Source organism: Oncorhynchus mykiss, chromosome 9 (genome assembly GCF_057628025.1).
Source record: "Oncorhynchus mykiss isolate SJ-2025 chromosome 9, ASM5762802v1, whole genome shotgun sequence".
NCBI lineage: Eukaryota > Metazoa > Chordata > Actinopteri > Salmoniformes > Salmonidae > Oncorhynchus > Oncorhynchus mykiss.
Window position 1 is genome coordinate 47,485,048 of NC_143030.1, and position 18,781 is coordinate 47,503,828.

The 18,781-nt window shown below is 41.1% G+C and overlaps 1 protein-coding gene and 1 long non-coding RNA gene across 14 annotated transcripts in view; one reads left to right on the plus strand and one right to left on the minus strand.

Moving 5' to 3' along the window:
- The window catches only part of myt1a (myelin transcription factor 1a), a 35,935-nt gene extending 25,429 nt beyond the window's left edge, over positions 1–10,506 (minus strand). For 3 of the 13 annotated variants that reach the window (XM_021615771.3, XM_021615770.3, XM_090184350.1), the window contains exons 1-6: positions 7,131–7,231; positions 1,563–1,657; positions 943–997; positions 789–819; positions 468–533; positions 33–280 (exon numbers count right to left, since the gene is read on the minus strand). In XM_021615771.3, coding sequence (XP_021471446.3) covers positions 33–280; positions 468–533; positions 789–819; positions 943–997; positions 1,563–1,657; positions 7,131–7,170 — 535 coding nt within the window. In that variant the 5' untranslated portion in view covers positions 7,171–7,231. Of the gene's footprint in view, positions 1–32; positions 281–467; positions 534–788; positions 820–942; positions 998–1,562; positions 1,658–5,715; positions 6,080–7,130; positions 7,233–10,406 lie in introns of those variants that run through there. The other 10 variants (XM_090184354.1, XM_021615774.3, XM_090184353.1 and 7 more) reach the window with 8 other exon arrangements.
- Positions 8,826–17,701, plus strand: LOC149981233 (uncharacterized). Its single transcript, XR_016483285.1, has 3 exons — positions 8,826–8,965; positions 17,057–17,161; positions 17,580–17,701. It is a non-coding gene; the product is annotated as an uncharacterized LOC149981233 (long non-coding RNA).
- Positions 17,702–18,781: the final 1,080 nt, after the last annotated feature.

An 18,781-nucleotide genomic window follows, 5' to 3' on the forward strand; every position in this document is an offset into this window, starting at 1 on the left:
TTTCCTTGGATCCTGGTCTTCTCTTGACTCACCTTTCAAGGATTCCAGTGGGTTTGGCGTTTTGTTATTTTCTTTCTCTTTCTGTTCCTCATCCTCTGACTCCTCCTCCTCCTCCTCATGCTCCGCCTCACTGCCAGTATCACTGTCTGCTGCGTTGAAACCCTCGTCCATGGCCAACTTCAGGGACGGGGACTTTTTCTTAGAGGCGGGCTGATTCTCTTCTGCCTCTGCCTCCGCCTCCGCAAGTTTCCTCTTCTTCACTATTGGGCATCCGAGAACGCTGTGGGTGCGGAGATGGTAAGAGACTATTGAATTCCCCTTCAAGTGTATATTTTACACTATACGTTGAATTTGTTATGGCACTTCTTATCAATGACCCAAAGTTGAGATGTATTTAAAAAACTGTGTTAGCATAGGAACTTGAGTGCTAAGAGTTAGTGGTAGTTAGTACAGTTAGTATATCATACCTTTTGTGTCGTGAATATCTCCCACTGACATGGCCTGAACCATCACATCCAGGGGTGGGGCAGCTACTTAGTGATACAAACAGGAAACAAACGTTTGTTTTCTTCATGTTGCGCAATGGATACGTTCAAACTCTGTATGTGCTTTCCAGTTCATCACCAGCCCAGTTTATTTGCTCTGAATATCTGCATGCTCTGGTTTAAGTGCACTGGGCCGGCCTAAACCAATATTACATTTATCAGGACTGGGCTACATGTATACAGTAATAGGAAACGTGTGTCTGTGAATTTAATACTGTAGCATAAAACATCGTCCTCTCTCACCTTAACTCTGTTCCCACGAGTTCACTGGGTACTGGAGAGTAAAAAGACAAACAGTGAACATCAAAATACACACTTTACGCTAAATGCACTCCAAACGAAGCTGTTTCCATTAGTATCATGCGTTTGAACGTGCATGTGTGTGGCCCCAGCTCACCTCTGATGCCTTTTGAGCGGGTCCGTGTTCTTGTTTCTGCTGCCTCCTGACTCATCTGAAAAACAAAGTGTTATGACAGTGCACTCACTACCTCTCTTTCTCTCTTTCTCTCTTTCACTCACTCACTCACTCACTCACTCACTCACTCACTCACTCACACACATACATACATACTACATAGGCACACAGGTACACATATTGATGCTCATACACACACACACATACACAGCTTCACTTTTTGAGTGACTTCTCTACAATTATTCTCCATCATCAATCCATATAGTACCTCATTGCAAGTACCATAGCAGTATCATTTTATCCCCCCCCCCCCCCCCCCGTCTTCCTCTTCCCACACACACGTATTTTAAAGCACAGATACATCCATAACCAAACACATACACATAACATTCATACTGATTTCAAAGTGAGGTGGAACCTCCCCTCATCCTCAATGGAGCAAGATCTGGTTACAGAAGCAGAGTCCTTATCAACTCTAATAAAAGCTTTTAAAAGGAAAAATGTATGACCTCCTTAAGTTTAGGGAGGGAAGGAAGAGAGCGGGAGAGAGGAGCAGAGTGACACACATGCACGCACACCAACACACACACACAGCTTCTCACTTTGATTCGCAGGCTCCTCTTGGTCTCACAGAATCTGCTTATTCTGTCCCCTCGTGTCCACCTCTGGTTCAGCAGCTGGCCTCTGAACTCATTTTCTATTGGAGAGGAGAGACATTGTACACAAAGTCATGGTTATACATCACCAGCATAAAGCATAAATACTTAGTCAGGCCTACATCCTAACCCGTTACGTACTATATTTTTTCCATGTATGGCAAGTTAATTTCATTACATAATGTAAATTTCATTGGCGGTGTTGTTTGTTGTTGATCTTATTTGAGTACAAAATTTGTTTAAAAAAAAAACGTGTACACAAAATGATCATTGTAAAGCACCCCAGAAATCATCTCATGTTCAATCTGGACAGAGCTATAGGTAAAAAAAAAAAAAAAGGTGGATGGTTCATAAGAGGGTGATAAATAGCTATGACTCTTATTAAATTATTATTATTGTTATTGCACCCACTAGACTGTTGCACCCACTAGGCTATAGAACGATATTCTAATTATACGATGACACAGCGTTACACCCGTGAACAATGACCAAAAACCAGTCAAAAGTTTGGACACACCTACTCATTCAAGGGTTTTTCTTTATTTTACATTGTAGAATAATAGGGAAGACATCAAAACTATGAAATAACATAGTAACCAAAAAGTTACCAAAATCAAAATATATTGTATATTTGAGATTCCTCAAAGTAGCCACCCTTTGCCTTGATGACATCTTTGCACACTCTTGACATTCTCTCAACCAGATTCACCTGGAATGCTTTTTCCCAACCGTCTTGAAGGAGTTCCCACACATGCTGAGCACTTGTTGGCTGCTTTTTCTTCACTCTGCGGTCCAACTCGTCCCAAACCATCTCAATGTGGTTGAGGTCAGGTGATTGTGGAGGCCAGGTCATCTGATGCAACACTCCATCACTCTCCTTCTTGGTCAAATAGTCCTTACACAGCCTGGAGGTGTGTTTTTGGTCATTGTCCTGTTGAAAAACAAATGATAGTCCCACCAAGCGCAAACTAGATGGGATGGTGAATCACTGCAGAATGCTGTGATAGCCATGCTGGTTAAGTGTGCCTTGAATTCTAAACAAATCACTGACAGTGTCACCAGCAAAGCACCCCCACACCATCACACCTTCTCTTCCATGCTTCACGGTGGGAACCACACATGCGGACAGATTTCCACTGATCTAATGTCCATTGCTTGTGGTTCTTGGAGCAAGCAAGTCTCTTCTTATACTTGGTGTCCTTTTGTAGTGGTTTCTTTGCAAGGCCTGATTCATGCAGTCTCCTATGAACAGTTGATGTTGAGATGTGTCTGTTACTTGACCTCCGAGAAGCATTTATTTGGGCTGCAATTTCTGAGCCTGGTAAATCTAATGAACTTATCCTCTGCAGCAGAGGTAACTCTGGGTCTTCTTTTCCTGTGGTGGTCCTCATGAGAGCCAGTTTCATCATAGCGCTTGATGGTTTTTGCGACTACACTTGAAGAAACCTTAAAAGTTCTTGAAATTTTCCAGATTGACTGACCTTCATGTCTTCAAGTAATGATGGACTGTCGTTTCTCTTTGCTTATTTGAGCTGTTCTTGCCATAATAAGGACTTGGTCTTTTTCCAAATAGGGCTATCTTCTGTATACCACCACTGCCTTGTCACAACACAACTGATTGGCTCAAACGCATTAAGAAGGAAAGAAATTCCTCAAATGAACTTTCAACAAGGCATACCTGTTAATTGAAATGCATTCTGAGTGACTGCCTCATGAAGCTGGTTGAGAGAATGCCAAGAGTGTGCAAAGCTGTCATCAAGGCAAAGGGCTACTTTGAAGAATCACAAAAATAAAATATATTTTGATTTGTTTAAAACTTTTTTGGTTACTACATGATGACATATGTGTTATTTCATAGTTTTGATGTCTTCACTATAATTCTACAATGTAGAAAATAGTAAAAATGTAAGAAAAACCCTGGAATGAGTACTTGTGTCCAAACTTTTGACTGGTGCTGTATAGCATGGGCACTCGACCCAGCTGTTTCATTTTAGGCATACTATACATTACGAACTACATCCACACAGCTATTGTCTCATGTGGGCACCTGGTACCTTGGAGCTCCTCATACATTAGGACTCTTCAACCCTATGCCTGGAGAGCTACCATTCTGTAGGTTTTCGCTCCAACCCTAATCTAGCGCACCTGTTTCTAATAATTAGCTGGTTGATAAACGGAATCACGTTTGTTTAATCTGTTATTTACAATCGTGTGGCTCAGTTGGTAGAGCATGCAGCTTGCAACGCCAGGGTTGTGGTTTGGACTCCCACCGGAGACCAGTACGTGAAAGTACGAAAATGTATGCATTTACTACTGTAAATCGCGTCTGATAAATGAAAAAATGTCTAACCTACAGGAGGGTAGCTCTCCACGAACAGGATTGGGCTGTGTGTGAGATTCTCCCAGAAAAATATGAGAACAATACAGAAGGCCTTCACATGTGTTATCACTAGAGCTCTCAGTTAATCACTGATACTGAGGGATAGCCTACAGTGTTCTAAGATCATGTTGCGTAAAACATGCAGCAATGTGCAAAAAAATATGTATAATTTTACACCATATTAGGCCTACCTATGATTACGCCTGCTATGTGGATGGACAGCTAGCCCAGTAACTGGTGTAATTGTGTTATTTGAGGAATAGGCTTTAATAAACCAGTCATGAAGCATATATGCTAAAATATTTAACTGTACAACGGAAATGCATATCCGCTTACCAGAGCAGCTAGCCTACCAAAAGCATAGCCCTCGAACATGCTATTTTTCTTCTGTATTGCACATAATGGAATTAGACCTAAAAGCATACTGTAGGACACATTTGAATAGATTCAACAAAAAAATATATGATTGTGGGTTTAAAGAGAACGGGGCTTCGTGTCTTTGTTTATCGTTATTGCACAAAAACACAACGGCGCTCGCTGTCCATGGTGCTAACACGACCTAACACACTCACTCTGTATGAGATGCTATGCCACCACGCCTTCGATTTAATCAGTCCTTGCAGTAGAGAGAGAGAGAGTGAGCCTTCAAATATCAAGCTTGGGTGGGTTTTTCTAGTGCTACTATATTAATAAACTCGTTATAAATGGCACTCTGAGCGCACTTAGCCCCGGGAGATGGTGACATTTGAGGGGCGCATCGGCTCTCGGAAATGTAGCTCCACCTCCCCCGTCTCCTACCGACACACTTTACAGTCATCGACACACAACCTCCTGCGAGCCGAGTAGCAAAGCACTAGGCAAATTATACAGTAACGCAGCAAGTAGGCCCATTGCAAAGCCACTTTGTCACAAAATAACATGCAGGTTTGGGCCTTAATTAGTCACCGAGTGAACATCCACATACAACTGAACTACAAAGACAAAAAACTGAAGAGATAGGAACAAGAAAAGTAGGCAACATTGCGTTTATTAAAGGCCTATGCCTCTCTGGGTTGCAAAAACATAAAGGACTTTCACAATAGCACCCTAAATCGAAACAAATATGCCTGGCTTCAAATATGATTTGATATCTCCTACTTTTTCTATAGGCTCTTCATAATGTAAAGGGAAGGGTAAACCACAAAATACAATGGCATAGGCTACTGCACAAGGCCTACAGCTTTCAAACTTATCAACATTATGATTTTCTCCAAGTTTCTGTAACCCTAAGCAACACTCAATCGGCTACAAGTCACACATTAATGTTTTTACAAACTGTGAACATTATAGCTTATTCTGAAACTCATATCAAAACGATAAGCGTTTTTTTTCAAGGGGAATATCCAAAAGAGTTCAGTTATTTGTCCGAATTGACATTCTCTGGTCGTTTGGATTACCTTTGGATTACCTTTGGATTAACAGAACTGTGTATTCTGCTTTTTCAGTCCATAATGTATATGATACTGAAGGTTATGTGAAATAAGATTAGTGTTTTATATAAATGAGCAGCCTAAAGAGACTGCATCTTTAAGAATTAGGACCGGGACGTCCATTTCAGAAACCAAAATATATTCGCGAAAGGATAGGCTTACAATCTGATTTCAAACGAATTTGGGGAACATAATAATGTAACTATATACTGCAGAATTGTAAACGTAATATGATTTATAAATAGCCTACCATTTTTGAATGGTTCTGGTTGCTTCGTTGTTTTCAAGTAGGCAAAACGGGCTTTCTGATCCCTATTTCAACAACTTCTGCTCAGCATTGGATACAACGTCCACAACATCCCCGCACCGCCCTCATTGACCGTTAGAGACATCAAACATAATCCGGAGCTGGGTGCTCTTCCGACAGTCTCCAGTTTACAAATGCGGCATTACTCCAACTTTAAATGTAGAATAGCCTACACCAAAATATATAAGCAAAAAAACATGGCTTCATTTGCCTTTGTCAGCGAGAATACGTAATTTTGCCTTACCTTTCGCTCATGGTCCCTTGTTCACCCCTCCCCCATACTCTGACATCACCATAGCAAACCCCACAACATAGGCTAAGAGGGGCAGGGCTTCGGGTACTCCAGTTAATTTTTGATATCACTTATCATGGTGCATCAATCATACATTATCTTTAGACTCGACACCCTCAATCAACATCAGTATTGAGGCAAATCTAAGCACCGTGCAAGGATCTTGAACAGTTCAGTGTCCCGGACAGCGCTTGGGTGGCGCGTGCCTTAGTTTCAGCACCATGGACAGTAGCTAGACCACTCTGCTAAAACTGCCTTCCATAAACATGACATTTGGTCTTATAAGTTTGATAATTACTCTTACAGCACAATATAAAACAATTTCCAATGCACACCGATAGAAAACCCTACAAAGTTACATTTAAAAAAACATCGGCTTTTGACGTTATCATTTATTTAACTAGGCAAGTCAGTAAAGAACAAATTCGTATTTACAATGACGGCCTACCCCAGCTAAACCCGGGGCAATTGTGTGCCGCCCAATGGGACTCCTAATCACGGCCGGATGTGATGCAACCTGGATTCGAACCAGGGACTGCAGTGATGCCTCTTGCATTGAGATGCAGTGCCTTAGACCGCTGTGCCACTTCGAATTGCATGGGGTCTGTTATAGACAACGTCTTCGTAGCACGTTGTGTAGGCATCCAAAGTATCAACCGAAAAACGTTTGTTTTGATGAAAATAATATAATGTAACAGCAAAAAAAACATACACTTAAGAAGTAGGTTTAAATATATGTTAATAAATGCTAACATAGCCACGAATATAAGACAGTAATCGAGGTCTAATCATCGAGGTATAATCATCAAATCACGCAGCCTATACAAGTTTAGAAACCCAATTAATAATTTAGGGATAGGAATGGGCTAAAATGAATTAGTAGTTTACACTTTGGAGTGCATGTAACTAAATGTTTTTACTTATTGGGCATAGGTCTATAGCCTAGCAGGCCTAGTCTATATCCATCAGACCTCCGGTTGCAAAACTAGAAAAAAATCATCCACATTTTGGCACCGATAAAAATGAAGTAACTTCGAAAGAGTTTTGCATATTTAAAGAGACTCACCTCCTCTTCGGTTACCAGCTGGGGCCTTTTTCTCCCCCATCTAATCTCAGGCACTTCTTAAAGCCCCAGTGCAGATGGACAGCCCTGCTCTGGAATACAATCAGCGTTGGATCTGCTGTGACTAGGACCGGCTGTATAAATATTACATAGGGGGCGACCAACGAGAGGGTAGGCTACACTTTCGACTCCCCACCAACAGATGGACCAATCTGACAGACTCCCCCACCCCGCACAAAACTTTTTTAATACGCCTGCAGCCTGACGTCCCCTATACAGAGTTAAGAGCCACTAATCCCTGAAGGGACACAACTTTCCTTTGTCTAACAAAGTGTCTGGACGGAATGTGAGTTCAGGAAATCTTTGGTCAGCACAAAGGGCCTTGTGTGGTTAGGAGTCACAACATTTTTCTGTTTATATAATTTCGGTCATGTAGGCTACAGAAACACTTTTCATAAACAGCTGAAAATCAGCAACTGTGCAATTAAAAAATATATATTTAATTGACCTTGTCTGCTAGTTTTATAGAGTGGTGAGGAGACGGAGGAGCTCCGCTGACCCCTTGTGTCCGGAAGTAATTTAGCCATTCATTGTCGTCAATGCACTCTGTCGAGTTGCTATTTTCTCATGTCGATTAACTCGTGCCATTCCTCGATTACTCGTAATATTAATACAGTCCGATTTAATCAACAAATATGATAGCCAGTTGAAAAAAAGGTTAAGGTTACAAGCAGTGGTGTAGTGCAATTTGTATTTATTTATTACATCATAATTTCTCAATCAAAGTTTGTACTGACAGATGTAGCATTGCATATTATTAGCCTATAGAATATGATTAAAATGCATCCTCCATTTGCAATGTCTGCCTATACTCACATATATTGTCTCAATAAATTTTATATGTTTAAAACCCCTAAACAGCAAGTTCGGCATAGGTCTACTTAATTTCAAAATAGGCCATCATCACTGTCAATGACAATTCTTCACATTTTACCAGTGAATGCCCAAACTGCGTCTGCATGCCAATCATTTGATCTCAATCAGTTTCATTGGAATATACATTTAGATTACTGTTTCCTGAGCAAGTTAGACCAGATGGTGTTAACAAACTAATCGAAGCACGTATATTGTCTAGTGGCGCGCGCTGTTGAGCTTTGAGCCGCATGAGAAAATAAATGCGACTATTCAGCTTCAGTTTACTGTCCTAAAATCTCACTAGAAACGATGAGATGTTATGCTATGTTATTATATTCGGTTCTGTTATGTAAAATACTCATTCATCGTTAACCTATGTGATCTTGCGGGACATTTATTTAGCTTCAGAAATAGGCTAATTTTCCAGAAATATTTTTTACCAGCTCCGTGTATTCTCATATTGAAAAATGTGAAGGTCGCGCTCTGGCAGCACTTCATTCCTCGGTACAAGACTGTGTAGGCCCACATTTCAAGCTGTGTTGGCAAAATCACTACATATCCCGTCGAGCCAAGCGGGGAGAGGCTGCCCGTTCCCACAGTTCCAAGAACAGTCAGAAACGTCCAGCAAACCCTAAGCCAATGGAGCTCAAATCTGAACTTGGATCCGATGATATTTATTCGTTTTATTTAATCTTTATATAACTAGTCAAGTCAGTTAAGAACGAATTCTTATTTACAATGACGACCTAGGAACAGTGGGTTAACTGCCTTGTTCAGGGGCAGAACGACAGATTTTTACCTTGTCACTCGGGGATTCGATCTAGCAACCTTTCGGTTACTGGCCTAACCACTAGGCTACCTTTGCCACTGTCGTTCTCCAACCAATCATGACGCTTCATCAAAACAATACAACAATAAATAATGTAAGTTTATTTCCAGCGATTTTTTTGTTACATGATTGTATAAGTTTATGAAGTTTGGAAATGAGGACGAAAACTAGCACAGTTCAGCTAGCCAGCTAGTTTAGTCAGGGAAAACGGTCGTCATTAGTTACCACAACCATAAAGTCATAACCCCCATTTACAATGTATCTTCTTAATATTATTTCAAACCTAACCCAAACTTTAACGCTGACCTCACTGCGTGTTAACCTTATACATAACCTTAACCTTAAATTAAGACCAAAAAGCAAATGTTTTGTTTCCCTGAATGTTTACGATAGAGCCAATTTGATTTTGTAGATGTGGTAAATATTGTAAACGAGGGAAAAGCAGAGAAAAATAGTTCGGGTTTAGTGCACAATTCAGGAGACAGATTGTGGTTGTCATGACCGGAGCTGGAGGCGAAAACTTTGATTAAACGATTCAGACAACAAAGCTTAAAACATGTTTGAGTGAACCCTGAATAGAGAAAATGATTGGTGAAGTCACTTCCTGACATGGTAGACTCCTCCTCCTCACTACTCTATAGCTACCGTACATTTTGGGTTAAAATTACATTGTGTAAGTAGAGTTCATGAGTTATTGTAAATGAAATACAAAGCAGCCACCTTGACATAATTAGACTGTTTAAATAAAGTGGACGCCACCTGTTTGTGTCTAGTAGGCCTAGTGGCTGGAAGATGTTAGCCAATAGATGGGTTAGCTGACATTTCACGAAATTGATGTGCGCGCATCCACGGGGCAGAAGCCAGCTTGTTGTGATTCTTGGATGGCCAGTTTGCTAGCAGGAATTACAAACTGCCATGTGAGGAATTGGATCGTTTAATCTTGTTCTTGATACCATCATGTCTTGTTTTGAGGTGTTTTGAATTAAATTCGCTAGCTAGCTAAAAAACAGCTGTAACCATGTATTCGCGAGACTACAAGTGCCCATTGTGCAAATGTATTTATGTTTTCAATAAACAGTGGAGACTAAATATTCACTAGTTTACATGTTGGCAACATTCTAAGCCAACCCTGTCTGTTTTCTCCCATTGTTCCGCACGCGTCGGTTTTGTTGCTAAACAACCAACCCGTTTATCCATCCTAGTGATAAACCAATGCAAATACTGACACTTTCCTTACAACCAATAGGCTACTGTGTCTTTAAATGATTCACTTGGCTATACAGCCTACGAAATTAACAAGTAAGTATTGGATTAAACATCTATAGGCTATATCAAATAATGCAGCATAAACAGACTATAACATAATTCAAATGATTGAATAAAAAACATGCAAGTTAGGCTACAACAAAAGAGCAAGACCTATACTAACATATAAATTAGTGAACGACCGTCACTTGCTCCTAACCTGAGTTCAATTAGCCATCAACACTTATCTTACTGAAGAGAGAAAAACAGATAATACATAGGCTACTCACCTAAAAACGTTTTACACAGCTTCATCTTCTTTGCGGTGAAATTTCCCTTTGCTCACTTCTTCAAAACACAAGCAACTTGACTTCATACTAAATAAAGTTGGTTAGAGAAACTTATCAGTCGGAGAGGGGGTATTGGGCAGCTGTCGGGTTGAACCAATCAGAAGCCACCGGTCCTGTTATTGTTTCCTAAAACAGCCAATGAGAGCGGCGCACACTGTCAGCGTTCCAAAACAATGCTCATTGAAAAGGAACACAAAGGGGTCGTGGACCCCAGCAAGTCACAAGTCTAATCCGACTTCTTCCCTTTCTCTCATTGCAACTCCTTAAATATGCTTTAGCTTTCAAAGTGTTACTGAAAACAGTGGTGTAAAGTACTGAAGTGAAAATACTTTAAAGTACTACTTAAGTTTCTATTTATACTTTTGGCAACTTTTACTTTTACTTCACTACATACCAAAAGAAAATGACATACATTTTACCTGACACCCAAAAGTACTTGTTACTATTTGAATGCTTAGCAGGACAGGAAAATGGTCAAATTCACACACTTATCAAGAGAACATCCCTCCCTGGTCATCCCTACTGCCTCTGATCTGGCGGAGTTACTAAACACACATGCTTTGTTTGTAAATTATGTCTGAGTTTTGGCTACCCGTAAGTAAATTAAAAAAGCTACAAAAATGGTGCCGTCTGGTTTGCTTAATATAAGGAATTTGAAATGATTTATACATTTACTTATGACACTTAAGTATATTTTAGCAATTACATTTACTTTTGATGCTTAAGTATATTTAAAGCTAAATACTTTTAGACTTTTATTCAAGTATTATTTTACTGGGTGACTTTCACTTTTACTTGAGTCATTTTCTATTAAGGTGTCTTTACTTTTACTCAAGTTTGACAATTGGGTACTTTTTCCACCACTGACTGAAAGGAAGCTTTCATTTCTCAGAATAACTCCCTCAGAATCGTGTCTGCAGGTGAAAGGTAGGCACCCTTTTGCTGCAGTATGTAATGAAACTGATTATAATACTGAAGTAGTGTGCAAAAATGCACAATCAGATTAATTTAGTCAATAAAATAAGGTTGGTAGCACTTGTGGTTATAACATGGCAATAGTGTGTCACTCCAGTGTAATATCAGTCTAGTCTATCTAAATGTATAGGTCTAGTAGGCCCACTTATAGGCTAATACAAAATCTGTTCGCCTGCCCTATACCCTTAAATTCAGTGTAGTTATGTTCTTCTTTCAATGTAATACACCACATAATGTTGTACTATAGCACTGCAACATGCTACAGAAAGGTGTGGAAATTCACTCAAATAGGGGTGAATATGTCCTTCTGTGAGTTGAGACTGAGTGCCCCCCCCTCCCCCCATAGACCCCTATGACAGATGGCCTGCAGATATTGATGACTGCAGGCTGCAGCCCCCCTTCCCCCACCTCCTTTCTGACAGGGCTTCTGGGTTGTCCTCAAGGCATTCTGCAAGCTCAAACTTTTGAGAGTTGAGACATGTATTGCTGAGACCTGATTGTGAATACCCTGAAATGAACTTGTTTTTATTTTGTAGTAAATAAACTGTATTTATGTTTTTCATCAATATACTTTAAAAAAATCTGATGTTGTATGGGCCTATGGATGGGAGCTGTGAGGAGGCTTGATGACTGATGGCCAAGTCCTGTTATACTGCACGCACATGCACCCCCTGCCCCCTGCACACACACTCAAGTAAGAGTCTGATTACCATAACAAAGGCCGCTCACACTTTGGGGTGGAGCCAGCAGGATGATTTCCAGGCCATTGAGCATGAGGCTGCCTAATGAGCGTGTGTGCCGCGCATGTGCTTGTGTATGTGAATAGTGCTAAAAAGGCCCTTTGCCACAGCTGTCACTCCAGTGTAATATCAGTCTAGTCTATCTAAATGTAATGTAAAAATAAGGACTGCATCAATATCCCTGCAACAATTAAATTATTATTTGAAGATCACATACCCAAAAATAAAATGTCTGTTTTTGGATTTTGTGCGTAGGGATCTATGAAGTGACTCAAAGTCGGAAGACTGTTCTAAAAGCTATAGGTTAAAAAGGTACCATGTGGTAAACAGAAACCTAAATTCGGATAAGAATACAACAAGAATGACAAATGTTCTGTTCATAAAAAATAAGTCACACTTAAAATGACAAAATATTGATGACATATTTGGTTTTGCTCTCAAAGCTTTAGTAGTGGGTGGATAGTATTCTGCCAAGCCCTGCCAAATAAGCTTAGCAGATGTCCCAAAGTTTACTTTTGGGGGGGGGGGGTGAATACGGTTGCAAGGGTTCGGAATGGAATTGCAACCCTCTGCATCCACAGTGCATTCTTCCATCACATGTACAGCTGATTCTCAAGATCTTGCACACTAATGAGATGCTATTGAGGCCACGCTACTACACTGTCTGAGCCAAGGACTACATGCTTTCTGGTAAGTTTTGATTACAAAACTGGGTGGGGTGAATATATTTTACATGACATACATGATTTTGTGTTAACTAGTAAAAAGTAGCCTACAGAAAGGTGTGTTTAAATCATTTTTACTTAACAATTTCTCCTAGTTAGTTTTTGCTATCATGTGGGTTTTAGCTTGATTGAGCCTGCTAACTGAGGAGTGTTAATTCATGTATCTTACAAAGGAGTTGTTTAATCTAACTGCTTAACTATTTATCTGTACATGGAATTGTATTTGGGTTTTTTTAACTCATATTTTTCTCATCTTTACAGGAAAATGCCACGGGCACTATCTGATGTGTGAATACATTTCACTGCAGCTAATGTAGAAGGAAAAGCTGTGTACATTTGCAAATACTGTGCCAAATCATACGTGAAGAATGCAACAAAGATGCAGAATAATCTGACCAAGTGCATATAGTTCCTTCAGCGCTCACAACAAGCAACCTCTGACAAAAGTCCCTCTACTTCTATTCGAGGTGAAAATTATGAATCAGACACCTTATCGATAGCAACAGCTCCTGGAACCAGACGTTTTTTGATTCAATGGAGGAACGTAGTCAGGGAAATGCTGATAAATGTCTTGCTTGAGCTGTGTATGCAACTGGTTCACCTCTGATGCTCACAGGCAATGCGTATTGGAAGAGATTTCTGAATGTTCTTCGCACAGCATACACCCCTCCAACCAGGCATGCTTTATCTACTCATTTGCTGGATGCAGTTCAACAGAGTTCAAGTGAAGGTCAAGAAAATCATAGAGAAAGCAATCATCAATCATCTCTGATGGGTGGTCGAATGTTTGTGGGCAAGGAATAATAAACTGCATCATCTCCAACCCGCAACCAGTATTCTACAAGAGCACAGACACAAGGGACAACCGACACACCGGTCTCTACATTACAGATGAGCTGGAGGCAGTCATCAATGACCTTGGACCACAGAAGGTATTTGCACTGGTGATAGACAATGCTGCGAACATGAAGGCTGCTTGGTCTAAAGTGAAGGAGTCCTACCCTCACATCACACCCATTGGCTGTGCGGCTCATGATTTGAATCTGCTCCTCAAGGACATCATGGCACTGAAAGCAATGGATACACTCTACAAGAGAGCCAAGGAAATGGTTAGGCATGTGAAGGGGTCATCAAGTTATAGCAACAATCTACCTCACCAAGTAAACAGAAGAATAAGAGCACCACATTGAAGCTGCCCAGAAACACCCATTGGGGTGGTGTTGTCATCATGTTTGACAGTCCCCTGGAGGGGAAGGAGTCTCCAAGAAATGGTCAAATCACAGTCTGCTTATATGGACAGACCCATCAAGAGGATCCTCCTGGATGATGTATTTTGGAAGAGAGTGGTAAGCAGCCTGAAACTCCTGAAACCTATAGCAGTAGCCATTGCAGGGATTGAGGGAGACAGTGCCATCCTGTCTGATGTTCAGACTCTGTTTGTAGATGTAAGAGTAGAAATCCATACTGCCCTGCCCACTTCACTGTTGCTCCAAGCAGAGGAAACTGCAGTTCTGAAATACATCAAAAAGCGTGAAGACTTCTGCCTGAAGCCCATACATGCTGCAGCATACATGTCAGACCCCAAGTATGCTGGCAAGAGCATCCTGTCTGGTGCAGAGATCAACAAGGCCAATGGTGTCATCACTACCATGTCTCGCCACCTTTGCCTGGATGAGGGCAAGGTTCTTGACAGTCTGGCGAAGTACACTTCCCAGCAAGGGCTTTGGGATGGAAATGCAATATGGCAGCCGTGCCAACATATCTCATCAGCCACCTGCTGGAAGGGGCTTGTGATCTGAGGCTCTTTCCCCTGTTGCCTCCACCATCCTCCAAATCCCACCAACATCAGCCCCCTCAGAGCGCAACTGGTCCTTGTTTGGGAACACACGCACCAAAGCACGCAACAGGCTGACCAATATAAGGGTTGAAAAATGGTTGGCCATCTGGTAAAATTTGAGGATTTTTGAGGCTGACAGCGAGACATCCATCAACAAGGTTAGAAAGTGACAGTGAAGATGAGGCCCCGGAGTCTGATGTTCAAGAGGTGGACATTGAGGAGGTCCAGGCAGAAAACATGGAAGCCTGAAGGGAAGACAACCAAAGCTTTAGTTTCTAGACTATCATTTTACAGATGTATGTTGAAAAGTTTTTGGGAGATGCGATGGATCTTTGGGGATCATTCAATATTCTCTTTCTTTTGTTGTTCAGTGAAATCATCCCATGTGAAGAGTCAACTCATTTAATTAAAGTTCATTCGTAACTAAATTGTTTTTTATTTCTATTGGAAGGATTTAATCATTTGCAATTATGTCTACTTATGATGAGGTAAAAGGTTTATGTTTCTGTCTCCATATGATATGGTAAATATATCCAATGCAAAAAACATCTACATTTAAATGGTATTAATATTAATTTGCATATATTTCTGTTAATACCCATATATTCCTGTTAATTCCCATATATTCCCGTTAATTCCCGCGGAAAATTTTCACCTCTGAATATTCTCCAAAATATGAATATGACAATGTGCCAACAGTCTTCTGTTTTTATTAATCCCGCGGCTTCCCAATGAGACAATTTGCCTTCTTCTAGATGTTCATGCCACCTGCCCTCATACACCCTTCCATACAGCTCAGTGCCCCCCTTCCCCGACCTCACTTTGCACCCCTATTCATACCTCCCTATTTAAGCACACTCACTTCCTGTTCTGATCATTTTTGTTTCTTTCCCCCAGCAATACAGCTGCCCCCATTCCCCCTCCTTAAAAAATAAAGCCCCTGGAAAAATATCAAATCTACTTGCAGACTGCTCAAGCCCAGACATTATCACTGTTGGACCTGACATCCTCAAAGATTGAGTGACACCAGCCCACGTTCCGAAGTATCCATGGTCATTTGAAATATACATTCCTGTCGCCATGCCACAGGGCCAAAGGACTGGGTGTATAGGCCATCAGGCACCCGTAGATCGGTAACCAGGGGTGCTGATCCCCCCCTCCCCCTTCTCATCCAACTAGCTGGGCTGAGTTGGCATCTGTATCCAAACGACTTTAATGGTATATAGATCATGTATGGAGGGTGAGGTGATGTACGGACTCCCCCATACTTATGCACTAAGAGTTCAATTGTGTGAGATTATAACCAGCTTTCTATGGTTATCATCCTTGCAATTGACATTTTTAAGATATCGATTATGAAATTGTTACAAATGAAAAAAATACTTAAAATTAGTAAATATGTGTACGTATTTTGAACAGTAGTTCAAAACTGTCATTTCTATTTATACATTTAGTTTTTATTCCTTTTTCTCCCAAATTTCACGGTATCTTGTCCCATCGCTGCAACTCCCATATGGACTCGGGAGAGGAGAAGGTCGAGAGCCGTGCGTCCTCCGAAACACAACCCAGCCGAGCCGCACTGCTTCTTGACACAACGGCCGCTTAACCCGGAAGCCAGCCGCACCAATGTGTCGGTGGAAACACTGTACACCTGGCGACCGTGTCAGCGTGCATTGCGCATGGCCTGCCACAGGAGTCGCTAGTGCGCGATGGGACAAGAACATCCCTGCCTGGACTCAAACCAGGAGCTCTAGTAGCACAGCCAGCACTGCCTTAGACCGCTGCACTACTCGTGAGGCCCAAAATGGGCATTTCTGTGTGTTTGTTATTACTGTTTCGGCAGAAGGTAGCCTAGCGGTTAAGAGCATCCGGCCAGTAACTGAAAGGTTGCTGGTTTAAATCCCCAAGTCGACTAAGTGAAAAATCTGACGATGTGCCCTTGAGCAAGGCACTTAATCCTAATTGCTCCTGTAAATCGCTCTGGATAAAAACGTCTGCTAAATGACTAAAATATAAATGTTTCCCCATGCATGCTCCAACATTTAATTTTTACACACAAATCTAACCCCTCAAATAACACAATAAACAACACAATATTGCATACAATGTTTTCATATACAGTATTAGAATGGGTGGATAAATGTTTATGTATAGATCGCACAGATTGAGAAAATGTATTAATGCTTTCAAAAATGTTTAACGTTATACAATAATGAAAGATTTGAAACACCGTAGCCTGTCTTCTGATCATAACTCACTTTCCACCATTTGCTGATACAGATTTTCCTCTGGTTTCACCCCTTGAAATCACAGGGAAACAGTACACCTCTGCCAGAGTGCTGGGGGCACTGGTCAGCACTTCCAGGTCATGCTCTGGTCGAGTAGAGAGAAGCAGTTTCACGATGGGCATTCGCACGGGTATTTCGTTGACCCTTGCATGTCCACACAGAGGTGCATGATAACAGAGGTGGGGCTTCCCGGGGGGCTTCTCTTTCTCCTCCAGTGGGAGCTCAGGTGTTGGAACAGGGCTAACCTCTCGAAGAGAATGAAAGGGCTGCTTGATTATTTACTGGAGTTGAATGTGCCACTTGTGCCTCTCTCCCAAAGGGTGAGGGGAGACACTGCCAACATAGAACAACTCAATTAAACAACCCTAATAATCACACATCACCTGCTTATAATTTATTACATATTGCATGAGCAACAGGCTTAAACATACATTATCTCAGTATATATTGAATGTATACATGTGTATCTGTGTGAATTTGAAGTATTCTTGACAGGGTTACATGTCCATGTTCCCTCTTACCGCTCACTGACAAACTTCTCTCACCAGGAAAGAGGAGGTGAAAGGTGAAACGTGGACCTCTTCAGAGCCTGACTGTTCTAAACACAGAACAAACAAACATGTGCAAAGGAGTGGGTCTATAGGGCCGACCACCTGGATGTGAACTCACTAAGAGTACTATAAAAACCTTCTGCCAGCACAGCAAGCCTTGCACTGTTCCCCCACCAACACAATTATAACAAACACTACTACCGCAGTGAAAAGAGAAACCTGCCACAATAGGAGCCTCTAATTAGTAGAGCACTGCCTAATCTCAGTGACATATGCTCCTAGAATAAGAAGAGATGGAAGAAGAGGATCGGCCCTGGGCATTAAGACAGAAGGTCTGGTGAATTACTCCTGAGACAGAAAAACGACAAAACAAAAGAAGGGGAAAACAAACCAATACTGCCCAGGGCTCAAAGAAGGAAAGAGGAGATGAAGGGGGAAATTATATTCCCTCCACTTCTGTATCAGTTTCAATCTCATTTCTCTATGACAAAAACATTGAAGTCTGAAGCTTACACTGGTGAACACTGGTATAGAAATTATGCATTTACAGTAATTTTTGTTAACATACTAACAATATTGTTTTTCATTGTTTCTTAGGTTGGTAGTGCAGTGCACAATTGAGTAGAACATTTCATGCAAAGACATTTCATAATCTGTCGTGAAGGGAAAAGTTCAGTTTTATTTCAATAAGGGGACATGACATAGTTTTAATAGCATCTAAGACTGAATTATTTGAAACAAATGAAAAATGTTCACTAAAACACAACACACGAGAATTATCCAACAACAAAATGATATCTACACATTTAAAATCATTATTTTATGGTAAGACCACCAGTGCTGTCAGTATGGTACACACAGGTAAAATGGTACACACAGGTGACGGTAACATTAGTTTGAAAAAAGTGGCAGTCCATAACTCACAGGTTGAGCAGCCTTGTCATGTAGGGCAGGGATGGGGAACTGGCGGCGCGGCCCAACTTTTGTTGGCCTGTGGACCAATTCCCAGAGACTCAGTCTGGGTCTCAACTTACTGTTGTGAGTTAAAGAAATAGAGTACACAAGGGGCAATTTGGAAATTTGGTTGTGCATCAGCAGTTTTTATTTTGTTATGTCAGTCACTGACAGTCACTCACACATGTCAGCAAAAAAACATGGGATTTGTAAATTAGCCTAGTCAGCTATCTAAACTTGAAGTA